This window comes from Megalops cyprinoides, chromosome 24 (genome assembly GCF_013368585.1).
Source record: "Megalops cyprinoides isolate fMegCyp1 chromosome 24, fMegCyp1.pri, whole genome shotgun sequence".
Classification (NCBI taxonomy): Eukaryota; Metazoa; Chordata; class Actinopteri; order Elopiformes; family Megalopidae; genus Megalops; species Megalops cyprinoides.
Window position 1 is genome coordinate 386395 of NC_050606.1, and position 14959 is coordinate 401353.

General features: G+C 50.0%; 1 protein-coding gene across 1 annotated transcript; it reads right to left on the bottom strand.

The window, feature by feature from the left end:
• Positions 1 to 2053: 2053 nt before the first annotated feature.
• Positions 2054 to 12261, bottom strand: ncstn (nicastrin). The gene is made up of 17 exons (XM_036518977.1): positions 12172 to 12261; positions 11423 to 11524; positions 10936 to 11059; positions 10427 to 10545; positions 10024 to 10169; positions 9034 to 9184; positions 7690 to 7802; positions 7240 to 7383; positions 6271 to 6375; positions 6096 to 6176; positions 5781 to 5950; positions 5248 to 5350; positions 3907 to 4005; positions 3571 to 3655; positions 3288 to 3448; positions 2779 to 2991; positions 2054 to 2491 (listed from the first exon to the last, which is right to left on the bottom strand). Exons 1-17 carry the CDS (start codon positions 12227 to 12229, stop codon positions 2369 to 2371), a joined length of 2097 nt encoding a protein of 698 aa, XP_036374870.1. The 5' UTR covers positions 12230 to 12261; the 3' UTR covers positions 2054 to 2368.
• Between the last annotated feature and the right edge of the window lie 2698 nt (positions 12262 to 14959).

Below are 14959 nucleotides of genomic sequence, written 5' to 3' on the forward strand. Positions count from 1 at the left end.
CGGCCCATTCAAACATTTTCCACTTTCCTTTTCTTCCCAGCGCGTCTCCCTCTATCCCTCCCTCGTTGCGCCCCGCCTCTAGCTCTCCTTTCCCACCCCCTCCCCCCCTCCGTAAAAATCCTCCTCTTTCTCCTTTCTGAGTGACGCTGGGGCTGCGTTTGCACGTTGGTCGGTTTAGGATCAGTTCATGGCCTGGAAATTAGCGCTTTCATTAATGTTCATTTCATCATAAATGTGATCACAAGAGACAGAATTCCAGCACAAAACATTACAACAGGTTAACAAAACCCGAATACACTTAGCACCGGTGAGTAAAAGCAGCAAAGTGAACACAGACCTTTAACAAGGACCCGTTCCGGTATTTACGCACAAGCTCGATCTTAACCGGTGAGCGTCTGACACCACGCAGAGTGATGTTCTTTGCTCTTTACATTCTTAAACTTCTACAAACTTGTGGCTACATACCCCAACATTGGCAAACCTATCGTACGGAATAAATCTCAGGCTGCTACATAAAAAAAAAACAGTTGTACACTTTTAACAAAAGAACTCATTCACACCAATTCACACGGCGAGAACGCAATGGTCCATCTAAAGCAACAATTTGCAATGAAACCTTTAATTTTTTTCTCATATGAAATACAAACTGTTTGTACTTATAATTCTTACATGTTTTATGATGAACAAACCACATCGGTAACATCAATCATGTAACAAATGCCCAAAAGTGAGTAGTTTTACCTAAAGGAAAAAAGACACGTTTATAAATGAATAGTGGACAGTTGGATCAAATTCTTAGGAGTATTTTATCCTTATTTGTGGAGTTGTGTCAAGTCTGGCTTGGTAATGGAAGTATCAAAGAAAGAGGCGCTGCTTAATTAACGTTTCGTAGCTTAATTAACGTCCTGCCGCAGGTGACGTGATTGAGCGCACCCCTCGGGGTTCCGTGTTTGCCACGGGCGGAGCGGGGTGCTGCGCACTGCGCGTCCGCTCGCTCAGAGCAGGACTCGGCGCATCGGTTACTGCTTAACAGAGGCCACTGTACAGGCTGCACACACTTGCCTCAGCCGTGATCACCACTGAACTGCTGTGCAAACGTCGCTATCAGAGGACAGACGAATCGGTCTCCCCCCCCTTCATCACGTCGGTGTTTAACGTTATTTTTGTTTGTGGCTCCGTGTATGATTGCAGATGTGTCTCTCTATACCCTTCGTTACTGTTACTTTTAGTACGATTACTGTTAGTACTCTTAATTTGCTGGCAATGATGTTGGCCTTTCTTTCACATTTCAGATTCTTGATAAGTAAGATAAATATTCTTACCACACTGTCATCCGAAAATTGGGCACTTTCACAGCGTACAGATTAGAGTAAACCCAGAAAAGACACCTCACTCCATCCATGAGGAAAACACACAAAAACGCCACTAACAGCATATGACTGTAAAAGAAGCCATATTTATTCAGTTACCAAGGCAACAATCACACATCGTTTCCCCTTGAATCAGAGATATTGCTCACCCCCACTCACACTCTCCTGTAAAGTGTCCATTCTAATCAGCTTAACTTTCATCATCACTTCCACCTTGCAAATTTTGCTAACTTTTGAGAGAAAACTATACATGAGGATCCTAAACCAAACCTGCTACTGGGGTAATATTAGTCTGTCGAGGGTTTGGGGCGTTCAGTCAGCCCCTCCACCGCCACTGAATCTCTCATTTTCACTTAATGCTTCCTTCATGTGGGGAAACCAGGCAGACTGCTGCAGACCAGACAGAAAAATCACAAGCTTACTACCATCTGTTTCTCACACACATGCACACATGCACACTCGCTCACACACACTCGCACACACACACACTTGCTCACACACACACGCGCACACACACACACGCGCACACACACACGCGCACACACACACTAGCGCACACACACACGCGCACACACACACACTTGCTCACACACACACGCGCACACACACACACGCGCACACACACACTAGCGCACACACACACTAGCGCACAAACACACTAGCGCACAAACACACTAGCGCACACACACACTAGCGCACAAACACACTAGCGCACCCACTCGCGCGCGCACACGCACGCACGCACTTTTAGCAAAAACTACATTTCAACATCCAAGATCAAATCAAGCTCAGTGCCTAAACCCAAGCACAGTAAACAAAACATGATTCTTTGACAAAAAATATAAACATCTCGGCATCAGTGATATCCTGAATCAAAGTGTCCAATCAGAAGCAGTCCCATAGCTTTCGCTGAGCTGCATCTCAGTGTGCACGGGACGCCGTGTCTGTGTGTAGTTGGTCAGCAGGGGGCGCCAGTCACAGTGCCGTGTGCGCATGCGTCAGTAGGTGGTGCTAGCAGGCTCTCTGCTGGAGGTGAAGAGCAGGTCTGCCTTGGAGCTGATGAAGTACGTCACCAACAGCGACACCAGCAACACGGCCACGCCCACGCCGAGGGTCAGCATCTGCAGCACAGGGGAGGCGGGGGCGTCAGTGACATCACAGCGCTTAGCACCGCAGTATGAAGTATGAAGAAAAGCAAGAAATGAGTAGAGAGAGGACTGAGAGGCTCACTCCTCTCAGTCCAACACCGCCGACTGGAACAGGAACGTGAGCACCAGCATGAATTCAGAGAATCACACGGAGACAGTGAGAATGTCTTCCTTCCAAAATCCTATTAATCACGGTCAAATTAAAAATAAAAACCTGCATATTTATAAAGCTTTGAGCTGTAAAGACGTGAATGCATCACCTCCAGCTCGCGGCTGGCAACCAGGAAGATCCGTGCTCGGATCAGCTTCCAGCGGGACTCTGTCCATGTGGAATAGTCCTGGGAACCATAGTCCTGCAGCTCGAAGGCAGGGGACACCGCTTTAGAGAGGCGCACGGGCGCGCGCACACAGTAAGCTTCCCCCTGGCTGCTGTTGGACGGGACGGAGCCCCGCACCCACAGGTAGGACCACAGCTGAGGAAGAGAGAGTGAGAACAAGAGAGAGGGCGAGGGAGGAAGAGGGAGGGAGAGGAAGAGAGTGGGGAGAGGTATAAGGAAGTTACATATCATTTAGTATCATCACGGAAAGAGTGGCAGGTGTTTAAGGTGAAAGTAATCAGTGTATGTGCAATTGGTGTTGGTGCCTAAAGCGAAATGCAAAGGAACATTTTAGCATTTTATCTTAAAGAAACACAAGGCCTAAAAGAATGTGAACACTCTCACGACAGAGAGTGTGAGTCTGTGTGCACGCTCGTGTGTGTGTGTGTCACCTCCTTGCTCTCTCCCTCCAGGTTTTCCGGGTTCTGGCACTGACTTTGGGTCAGGTTGGTAGCGTTGCCAGTCAGATGTGCCAGGACGTACTGGACCAGCCGAGTGGTCAGCTTGATTGGACGCGGTGGACCGGACACGCCCACGTAGTACTGCAGGGGCTCTGGAGGGGGGAGGCGGATTTAACGGCGGGGGGGGGGAGTTAACAGAGGCCACTGTACAGGCTGCACACAGACAAACAGGAATGCCGCGGGGCACGGCCCAGTGAGGCGCCTGCTCACCCACCCAGTGTGAAGCCGTCCGGACCGGTCAGGGCCTGAAACCAACTGTTATTGGACTGAACCAAGAACCCGTACAGCATGTGGGTCACCTGGGAAACAGAGTGCAAAGCAAACACAGGTTCAGACCCCTGCTGCATGTAAGGCCAGAAGAAGACCAGAGCAGATTAATGCTGATTTAATCCCGTCTAACTTCCAGCAGAAGACTACAGACACCCACACTGGGGAGAGTGACTCAGAGAAGCCACAGTATGGACACAGTGCTAAGATAACCAACACAGCCATTACTCTCTGGACAGAGACAGACGGGTGCTTTGCGGACGGATGAGCATATAATTCTCACAGTCTTGGGGTCAGCGGTGATGTTGGGGAGGTTTGCCTCTGAACCGTTGGCCTGCAGGTACAGAGAACGGGCCACCAGCGTAGCCACTTCCGCAAGATCCTGCAAGAGAGAGACACGGCAGCTAACAGCTAATACACACAGAACAGCACTGCTAACCAACCACAGAGAGACACTGCGGCTAACAGCTAATACACACAGAACAGCACTGCTAACCAACCACACAGAGACACTGCGGCTAACAGCTAATACACACAGAACAGCACTGCTAACCAACCACAGAGAGAGACACTGCGGCTAACAGCTAATACATACAGAACAGCACTGCTAACCAACCACAGAGAGAGACACTGCGGCTAACAGCTAATACACACAGAACAGCACTGCTAACCAACCACACAGAGACACTGCGGCTAACAGCTAATACATACAGAACAGCACTGCTAACCAACCACACAGAGTAACCCAAATTATAAAACAAACTTCATATCTAGGACATTGGAATAGTGAAACCAAAGCACTAAATAAACTTGATTGCTGTCAGGCCCTAAACTGGGATTACACACTAGCAGAGAATCTCTTCACTGTCAGAGAGACAAAGCAGAGAGAGATCCTGGCCAAGTACAGGCTCAGTGACCAGTGAGGTAGAAACAGAGATGCACTTTCTCTACACTGTAATAACTTGCAAACAATTAGACACAAACACTTAAAATCTTTTGAATTACACCTCCCTACATTTAAGCAATGGGAAGATGAAGAGAATCTACAAACTGTTCTGGGAGAGAGAGACACTGCACCTTTACCTGCACGGTACCTATCAGCCGGAGAGACAATGGGCAGGAAGCATCCACACAGCTACTGTATAAATGTAAAGTGTATGTGCATTTTTTTTGGTAACTTGTCATTTTGTTCTCATATTTATGTGAAAGTTGCTTTGGCAATACTGTACATCTCTGTGGCCATGCCAATAAAGCTTGTTTGAATTTTACAGGGAGAGAGGGAGGGAGAGGGAAAGAGAGGGAAGGAGGGAGATGACCCCACACAACGCCTTTCACACAACACTCACGGATAACCCAGCAACATACACTACTTGTTAGCTAGCTGGTATTCAGAGGGACTCTAACATTTATAGCTAACTACAGCTAACAAACTAAAATGAGCAGACTAAGGCAAAATCTACTGACCTGCCATGCTAGCTAGCCACCCTGCTCAACTGAAGCTTTAGTCGCAGTTAGAGAGAGTACATTTCCTCAACTGGGGAGCAGGCTGCCGGCAGCATCCGGACTGTCACCATGCTAACAGTGCTCTCATAGCTTCTGTGTGCTGTTGCTAAGGTAACCGTACCCTGGCGACGTCAGTGACGTACTCCAGCTGCTCCTCGGGGGTGAGGCCGGGGGGGTAGGTCACCCTCAGGTACTCAGCGGTGTCGTACACACTCTCGTAGTACCTGTGCGAGGCATTGGAGTGAGAGAGGAGGGTGCACATCAGCACAGATCAGAAATTTTCAATAACCACTCTTCCAGAACACAGTAAGGTGTGTATTTCAGATGCTCGAAGATGAAATCGGTCAGCACTACATTTCCCATGACACCTTGGGAATAATGTAATCCTCTATCCAGTTAGTCTGTAACTGGTGAGGTAACATGACTGTGCAACAAACGCATCTGTCAGATTTAGGCTGTTTTCATTTTGGGAAAGAGAAGTGCTTTCCGTCTGACAGAGCTTGCCCGAGAGCTTTATCCTACAGTTTGTCTGCTTCAGTGTGCTTTAAACCTCGTTATCCTGACCTGTGGAGGAGTGTTTCCAGAGACACTACCCATCTCCTGCCCAGGGTCGTACCCTCCCCTAAATACACCACAGCCTCCTCCCAGTCTTGCCTGTTGTTGAAAGCTGATTGGTGGTCAGCCAGCACGACCCCCGGGATTGGCCGAGCTCGCAGGAAGCGCTGGAAGGAGGAAGGTGGAAGGGGCTGACTGACATTCGGCTCTGCCAATGACAAGCTGAGGATTTTGGCCACTGACTGCAGGTTACTGACAAGTTTCTCAACCTGAAAGAGAGACAGAGAAAGAGAGGGGGACAGAGAGGGACAGAGAGGGATGGAGAGTGGGGGGCAGAGCAGGGTAGAGACAGGTTTCAGCAGCACGTCGTTGGCGTTGGGGCAGCGCACGCCCCTCCCTGGGTCTCCCCCTCACCTCTGCGTCGACGCTGCTGTTCCTCCTGCGGGACACGGGGTCAGAGTGCAGCCAGAGCCGGGACCCACTGCGCAGCCCCACCTGCAACACAGCGCACAGTACGCACCTCAGAGTACGCACTCACCCCAGAGTATGCACCGAGTGTGTGTGTGTGTGTGTGTGTGTGTGTGTGTACCTGTCCGATCTCCAGCAGGGAGTGGATGTTGTCCAGGTCGATGACGAACTTTCCGTTCTCCATGTCATACACCATGCGGGAGCTGCCGATGTAGTCAAAGGTCTCCTGCAGGGGGGAGACACACACACTGATACCTGCACCAACACACACACACACACACACACACACACACACACACACACACACTGATACCTGCACCAACACACACACACACACACACACACACACACACACACACACACACTGATACCTGCACTAACACACACACACACACACACACACACACACACACACACACACACACTGATACCTGCACCAACACACACACACACACACACACACACACACTGATACCTGCACCAACACACACACACACACACACACACACACACACTGATACCTGCACCAACACACACACACACACACACACACACACTGATACCTGCACCAACACACACACACACACACACACACACACACACTGATACCTGCACCAACACACACACACACACACAGATACCTGCACCAACACACACACACACACTGATACCTGCACCAACACACACACACTGATACCTGCACCAACACACACACACACACACACACACACACACACACACACACACACACACTGATACCTGCACTAACACACACACACACACACACACACACACTGATACCTTCACTAACACACACACACTGATACCTGCACCAACACACACACACACACACACACACTGATACCTGCACCAACACACACACACACACACTGATACCTTCACTAACACACACACACTGATACCTGCACCAACACACACACACACACACACACACACACACACACACACACACACACACACACACAGATACCTGCACTAACACACACACACACACACACACACAGATACCTGCACCAACACACACACACACACACAGATACCTGCACCAACACACACACACTGCACTGACCCCCTGGAAGAAGGTGTAGAGGATGTTGCGTGTGGGCGGGGCCACTTGGCGCAGAGCGTGGGCGGCGGCCAGCAGGGTGACGAATCCCGCGACAGCACCCTCCCCCGACGGAGCCACGTCCCAGAAGAAGGACCTGCCGTCAATCTGAGAGAGAGAGAGCGGGGGGGAGTGAAGGAGGGAGAGAGAGAGAGAGAGAGGGAGAGAGAGAGAGAGCGGGGGGAAGTGAAGGAGGGAGGGAGGGAGAGAGAGAGAGAGAGCGGGGGGAAGTGAGGGAGAGAGGGAGAGAGCGGGGGGAAGTGAAGGAGGGAGGGAGGGAGAGAGAGCGGGGGGAAGTGAGGGAGGGAGGGAGAGAGGGAGAGGGACAATATGAGAGTATAGGGTTATACTTTGCACCTCCAGTGAGCTCAGGTCTCCCCTGCTGTGTGTTACAGGCAGCACGCCGCCACTCACCCGCGCTGCTGCTATGACCACACTCTCCCCCTTCTTGTGGCCTTTGGCAGTGCTGTTGAGCGGATGAACTGAGCCCCACACGTTATAGTCATTGATAGCATCGCAGACCACCTCTGCAACAGAGTTACACACAGAGTTACCCCCTCTCTGCAACAGAGTTACACACAGAGTTACCCCCTCTCTGCAACAGAGTTACTCTGCAACAGAGTTACACACAGAGTTACCCCCTCTCTGCAACAGAGTTACACACACAGTTACCCCCTCTCTGCAACAGAGTTACACACAGAATTACCCCCTCTCTGCAACAGAGTTACACACAGAATTACCCCCTCTCTGCAACAGAGTTACACACACAGTTACCCCCTCTCTGCAACAGAGTTACACACAGAGTTACCCCCTCTCTGCAACAGAGTTACACACACAGTTACCCCCTCTCTGCAACAGAGTTACACACACAGTTACCCCCTCTCTGCAACAGAGTTACACACAGAATTACCCCCTCTCTGCAACAGTTACACACAGAATTACCCCCTCTCTGCAACAGAGTTACACACACAGTTACCCCCTCTCTGCAACAGTTACACACAGAATTACCCCCTCTCTGCAACAGAGTTACACACAGATTTACCCCCTCTCTGCAACAGAGTTACACACAGAATTACCCCCTCTCTGCAACAGAGTTACACACACAGTTACCCCCTCTCTGCAACAGAGTTACACACAGAATTACCCCCTCTCTGCAACAGAGTTACACATAGAGTTACACCCACTCTGCAACAAAGTTGTAGACTGATTCATTCCCAAAATCTTTTCCTTTTCCTTTTGTTCTGAGAAACAGCCAACGCAAACCCTCTGACGGACAGTGATACTGATGACTTCAACTGGACCCATCACACTAGAAAAAGAATCATCTGTCTCTCCAGACAACAGTATCTGCCAAAGATGATTACTATCAGTACTACCATGATTATTATTGATGATTATTATTGTCATTAATAATAACAGTAGCAGTAAGAATTACTAATGGAAACCATAAGACAGTCTTGTAGTCTGCCTCATGTGTAAGTTGCTTTGGATAAAAGTGTCTGTCAAAGGAATAAATGTAAATGTAACATAACGCACATGTGCACAGCTCCACACACACTCACACACTCACACACACACTCACACACACACTCACACACACACTCACTCACACACTCACTCACACACTCACTCACACACTCACTCACACACTCACTCACTCACACACTCACTCACACACTCACTCACTCACACACTCACTCACACACTCACTCACACACACACACTGTCAGCCGTGCCTGGCGGCAGGGGGGAGGTTACCGGGAGTGACGCTGAAGCTGTTCTGGATGTTGTTGCGTCTCATGCAGGTGACGGTGTCCGTGGCGGCGTGCATGTGTGAGTACAGCTGCATGGCGCACAGAGGGTACTGCGGAGAGCTGCCGTTCCGCACCACGTTATGCTCCCGGAAACACTGCCGAGACACACACACACAGGGGTATTATATACACACACACATACACACACACAGAGGGTACTGCGGAGAGCTGCCGTTCCGCACCACGTTATGCTCCCGGAAACACTGCCGAGACACACACACACAGGGGTATTATATACACACACACATACACACACAGAGGGTACTGCGGAGAGCTGCCGTTCCGCACCACGTTATGCTCCCGGAAACACTGCCGAGACACACACACACAGGGGTATTATATACACACACACATACACACACAGAGGGTACTGCGGAGAGCTGCCGTTCCGCACCACGTTATGCTCCCGGAAACACTGCCGAGACACACACACACAGGGGTATTATATACACACACACATACACACACAGAGGGTACTGCGGAGAGCTGCCGTTCCGCACCACGTTATGCTCCCGGAAACACTGCCGAGACACACACACACAGGGGTATTATATACACACACACATACACACACACAGAGGGTACTGCGGAGAGCTGCCATTCCGCACCACGTTATGCTCCCGGAAAACACTGCCGAGACACACACACACAGGGGTATTATATACACACACACATACACACACAGAGGGTACTGCGGAGAGCTGCCATTCCGCACCACGTTATGCTCCCGGAAACACTGCCGAGACACACACACACAGGGGTATTATATACACACACACAGAGGGTACTGCGGAGAGCTGCCGTTCCGCACCACGTTATGCTCCCGGAAAACACTGCCAAGACACACACACACACACGCACACACACACACAGAGGGGTATTATACACTCACAGACTCCATATTTCCACTGTAATCTGCGATTTGACCTCTCACCTTGCGAATGACCTCGGTCTCGTTGTCGTCGTTCAGGGAGAAGACGGGGAAGTTGAAGTTCTCATAAGATAAGCTGTTTCCCAGGGGGTTCCACACTGTGCTGTTACAGCCTGCCAGCTCAGGCCCATAGCTGTCCGAGTAAACGCCTGATCAAAAAGCACATGATACGGCTGACTTTACACCAGACTGAATGACCAAATGACATGAGAGTGCGCTCTCAGAGCACTGCCCTGCCTCTGGCACGATCTGGACCTGTGGCTCCGGTTCTGAAACACAATCATCTGCACAGAAACTTCACCACTTCGGTCATCTTTCAAATTTAAATGAAAGCTTTTAAAACGCAGCATGAAATGCCATCCCCACTGATACTGTACCCGAGCCCTGAACCCTCGCTGTACCGTACCTGTACCCTCGTTGGGACAGGAGTTGTGTGGAGAGAATCCCTGAGGAGGTCCAGATTTTGGGATCACCACGGCAACGCCTGCAACCCGGGGCGACCCCTTCATTCTCATCATGGTGGCCCTATGTGAGGAGAGAGTCACTGCCACCACACTGCACATAGCTCAACAGGCATGCGACTGTGTGTGCCTGTTCCACACGTGTGCGTGTGTGTGTGTGTGTGCGCCAGTTCAACACGCATGTGTGTGTGTGCCTGTTCAACACGCATGTGTGTGTGTGCCTGTTCAACACGCATGTGTGTGTGTGCCTGTTCAACATGTGTGTGTGTGCCTGTTCAACACGCGCGTGTGTGTGTGTGCCTGTTCAACACGTGTGTGTGTGTGTGCCTGTTCAACATGTGTGTGTGTGCCTGTTCAACACGTGTGCGTGTGTGTGTGTGTGCCAGTTCAACACGCATGTGTGTGTGTGCCTGTTCAACATGTGTGTGTGTGCCTGTTCAACACGTGTGTTTACCTGTTGAAAAAGTTTGCCTCCATCAGCACCATATAAGGTGGGTTTGGTCCAGAGCTCAGAACCCAGTCCACATCTGACTCAGCCTCCAAAACATGAATTACACCTGTGTCACCCGAGATAGAGGCTGCGAGAGAAAAATCCTCATTTCACCTGTGTGATAATCACTTACGCTGTCAGAACACAGTTTATTTGACAGAGTGAGACAATAGGAGAGAGAGTAAGTCGACTGTAACTCTACTGTTAAATGTCTCGGCGATGTGCTTACATATATCGTGCCAATAACATCTGAAATTTAATTATACAACGTGGCTATGCTGAGACACATAATCATTATATTTCCTGTACTTTTACTGTATGTTATTCCAAAATTCACTGTTGATTTTAAAGCCACTGGTGATAACCTGTGGCGTTATATTGAATTACACTAAGGAAGTAAACGGCAGTAAAAATGAAACTGAGAATTTTTAAACGGATTTCCGTGGCGTACACTGGCAGCCGATCTGGTGCGTGGCGTTGAGCAGCCGCACGCAGGGCACGGTGTGGTTCAGCTCCACGTAGATCTTCTGCTCCACGGAGTTCCCCGCTGCGCCTGCGGGGACGCAAACACACATCAGGAGGTGTACTGGGTGGTTTATTTTAAAGATGCGAGACTAACTCCTTTAACTACGTGAACTTTTGTTAACGTAAATGATGAAAAACGCGTGATCCAGGCTTCAGCAAACAGCGCCTGTTCAGCCACTTCACTCTTCACCTTTCCTACTGCGGAGCGTTTACCTCCCTAACGGTAACACACATATACAGCGCACATTCTGTGCCACGGTTAATTTCAACCAAACTAATAACTTTATAACTAACATCTAATATAAGGTCAGGCAAAGTATTAAAGAGATGCAGCGGGCCCTGGCCACAGCCCAGCCCAGGGGGACCTGAGAGTAGTGATTGAGCTTTCTGAAAAGCGAGCGATCAGAGAAAGCTCATCTACAGCCTGGCAGCTGGGCTTCGCCCGGGTCACCGCCTGCGGTGATGCGTTTCACTCATTCAGGCTCCGATCACACGCTGATCGCGGAAAACTGGCCGCCCGGCCGGCCGGGAACCGATCAGCTCCCCGAAGCCGAGGCAGCGTCGCCAGGGATGGCGAAGCTAACTGCAGCCAACGGCCTCCGAGCACACAGCCGGCGGACAGTCTCCGATTATACAAACCCGACAGAAAGTTATTACAGCTATTACATTTCTTACCGTTATGCAGCCAGGAGAATATCAAAATTATCGCCGTTTTTGCGAACTCGGGACGCATCTTCCTGGTTTGAAAAACACAACAGCGACGAAACAGGAAGCACTTCGGCGTGAGAGCGCTTCCGCATCCGGGTTCCTGCCTTTGCCGGCGGGGGGAGGGGGGTGGGGGTTGGGGTTGGGGTTAGGAGTAGAGGAAGGGGAGGGGGTTAAGGATGGGGTTAAGTTTAGGGTTAGGGGTGTGTTTGGGGATAATGATCTCGCATCCGCGCATTCTCAGCCTCTCTTCTCTGTTCTTGCCCGGTCGGCCGTAGGCTGCGGAGTCTGTGTCCATCTCTGATCTCTGTAAATAGTTTATCAGTGTATGTATGCTGTTGTGTGTATATTAGAGAAAGTAAAATATATGATAAGCCCAAATATCGGTAAAGGTATTCCACAGTGTACGGCGAGGTATAAAACTAAATCATTTATGACTACCTAGACTAGGATGAATGAACTGGGATTATGGCAAACTTTCTTACCACTGAAATGAACTGTAGCAATTTTTTGGGAAAACTTCGTGAACAATGTCCATAAAATGACGTTGATACATTACCGTGTTGTATAAAAGAAAAAATGCTTACTCTGATGATTAGAAATGGTCGAACAAATATCAGTAAAGTGCCAGGTATCGCTGTGCCAGTAAAGTATTAGTACTAATCTGATCGAGATCTTCTGTGGAAAGAAACACAGTTTGGTAAACACTGTTATCATTATTTCTATGGTATTAAGATATTGACGTACACATAGTTCAGCTACACTGAGTATCACAGCATTGTTTTCCACCATATTCAAACTCTCTGTCTCACCACAGCAGCTGAGCCAAACATCTTCCCAGATGTAGAGGCCAGACCTCGGTCAGGGGCCAGCGGTGTCTGCTCCAGCACGCCCCCCTCCTGAAACACACTGTTACTGCCTCTCACTGATGATTTTAGCCATTAGTGATTGTTCTTGTGAGCATTTTACCTTTCGTTTCCTTTTTACCTTTCCCTTCATCCAGCGACGCTGCACTGGCAGAGGAGCTCAACAGCTTCTTCACTCGGTTTGACAGAGGCAGCAAAGCACCAGTGATGAAGGCCCTGCCATCCGATGAAGACACAGCACTGACACCGAGCACTCAAGTGAGGCGGACCCTCCGCAGTGTCAACACGCGCAGAGCAGCTCGACCAGACAGCATCCCTGGGAAGGTCCTCAGAGACTGCACCAATCAGCTGGCAGAGGTCTTTCCTGACATCTTCAACCTCTCTCTGTCCCTTTCTGTGGTCCCTACATACTTCAAAACATCTACCATCATTCCGATACCCAAGCAGTCAGCGGTGACAAACCTGAATGACTACAAGCCTGTCGCACTCACCCCCATAGTTGCAAAGTGCCTGGAGAGACGTGTGGTGACCCACATCAGGAGTGTCATCCCCGCTACGCTGGACCAGCACCAGTTTGCCAACAAGGCAAACAGGTCAACTGAGGATGCCATCTCCATTACCATCCACACTGTGCTGGACCACCTGGAACACAAGGACATCTACACCAGACTGCTTTTATTGACTACAGTTCTGCATTCACCACCATAATTCCCAATAAACGACATTCCAAACTACCCAATCTGGGTCTCAGTACACCTGTTTGCAACTGGATCCTGGACTTCCTAACAAACCACCCCCAGACAGTCAGACTAGGCAAATACTCATCATCCACCCTGATCCTGAACACCGGAGTACCCCAGGGATGTGTACTGAGCCCACTCCTCTATGCCCTCTTCACCCATGACCGCTCATACCTTTTCACACATCCGACACCATCATCAAGTTTGCAGATGACACCACAGTGATTGGTTTAATCTCAAACAACGATGAATCGGCTTGCAGAGAGGAGGTACAGAACCTGGTTGGGTGGTGTAATTACAACAACCTCTCACTCAACATCAAGAAGACCAAAGAACTGATCATTGATTTCAGGAAAGCCTGGAGGAAGGAACAGGCACCACTAACCATAAATGGAGAAGCTGTGGAAAGAGTCTCCAGTTTTAAGTTCCTGGGAGTAACCATCACTGAGGGCCCCTCTTGGACCACCAACACCTCTGCGATAGTAGGGAGCAAATCTGCCCCAGAAGCTACTGGTGAACTTTTACCGGTGTGCCATAGAAAACACACTGACGTGCTGTGTAACCGTACGGTGTGCCAGAGAGGGCGTACTGTGTAACCGTACGGTGTGCCATAGAGGGCGTACTGACGTGCTGTGTAACCGTACGGTGTGCCATAGAGGGCGTACTGATGTACTGTGTAACCGTACGGTGTGCCATAGAGGGCGTACTGTGTAACCGTACGGTGTGCCATAGAGGGCGTACTGACGTACTGTGTAACCGTACGGTGTGCCATAGAGGGCGTACTGTGTAACCGTACGGTGTGCCATAGAGGGCGTACTGACGTGCTATGTAACCGTACGGTGTGCCATAGAGGGCGTACTGTGTAACCGTACGGTGTGCCATAGAGGGCGTACTGACGTACTGTGTAACCGTACGGTGTGCCATAGAGGGCGTACTGATGTACTGTGTAACCGTACGGTGTGCCATAGAGGGCGTACTGTGTAACCGTACGGTGTGCCATAGAGGGCGTACTGACGTACTGTGTAACCGTACGGTGTGCCATAGAGGGCGTACTGTGTAACCGTACGGTGTGCCATAGAGGGCGTACTGACGTACTGTGTAACCGTACGGTGTGCCATAGAGGGCGTACTGACGTACTGTGTAACCGTACGG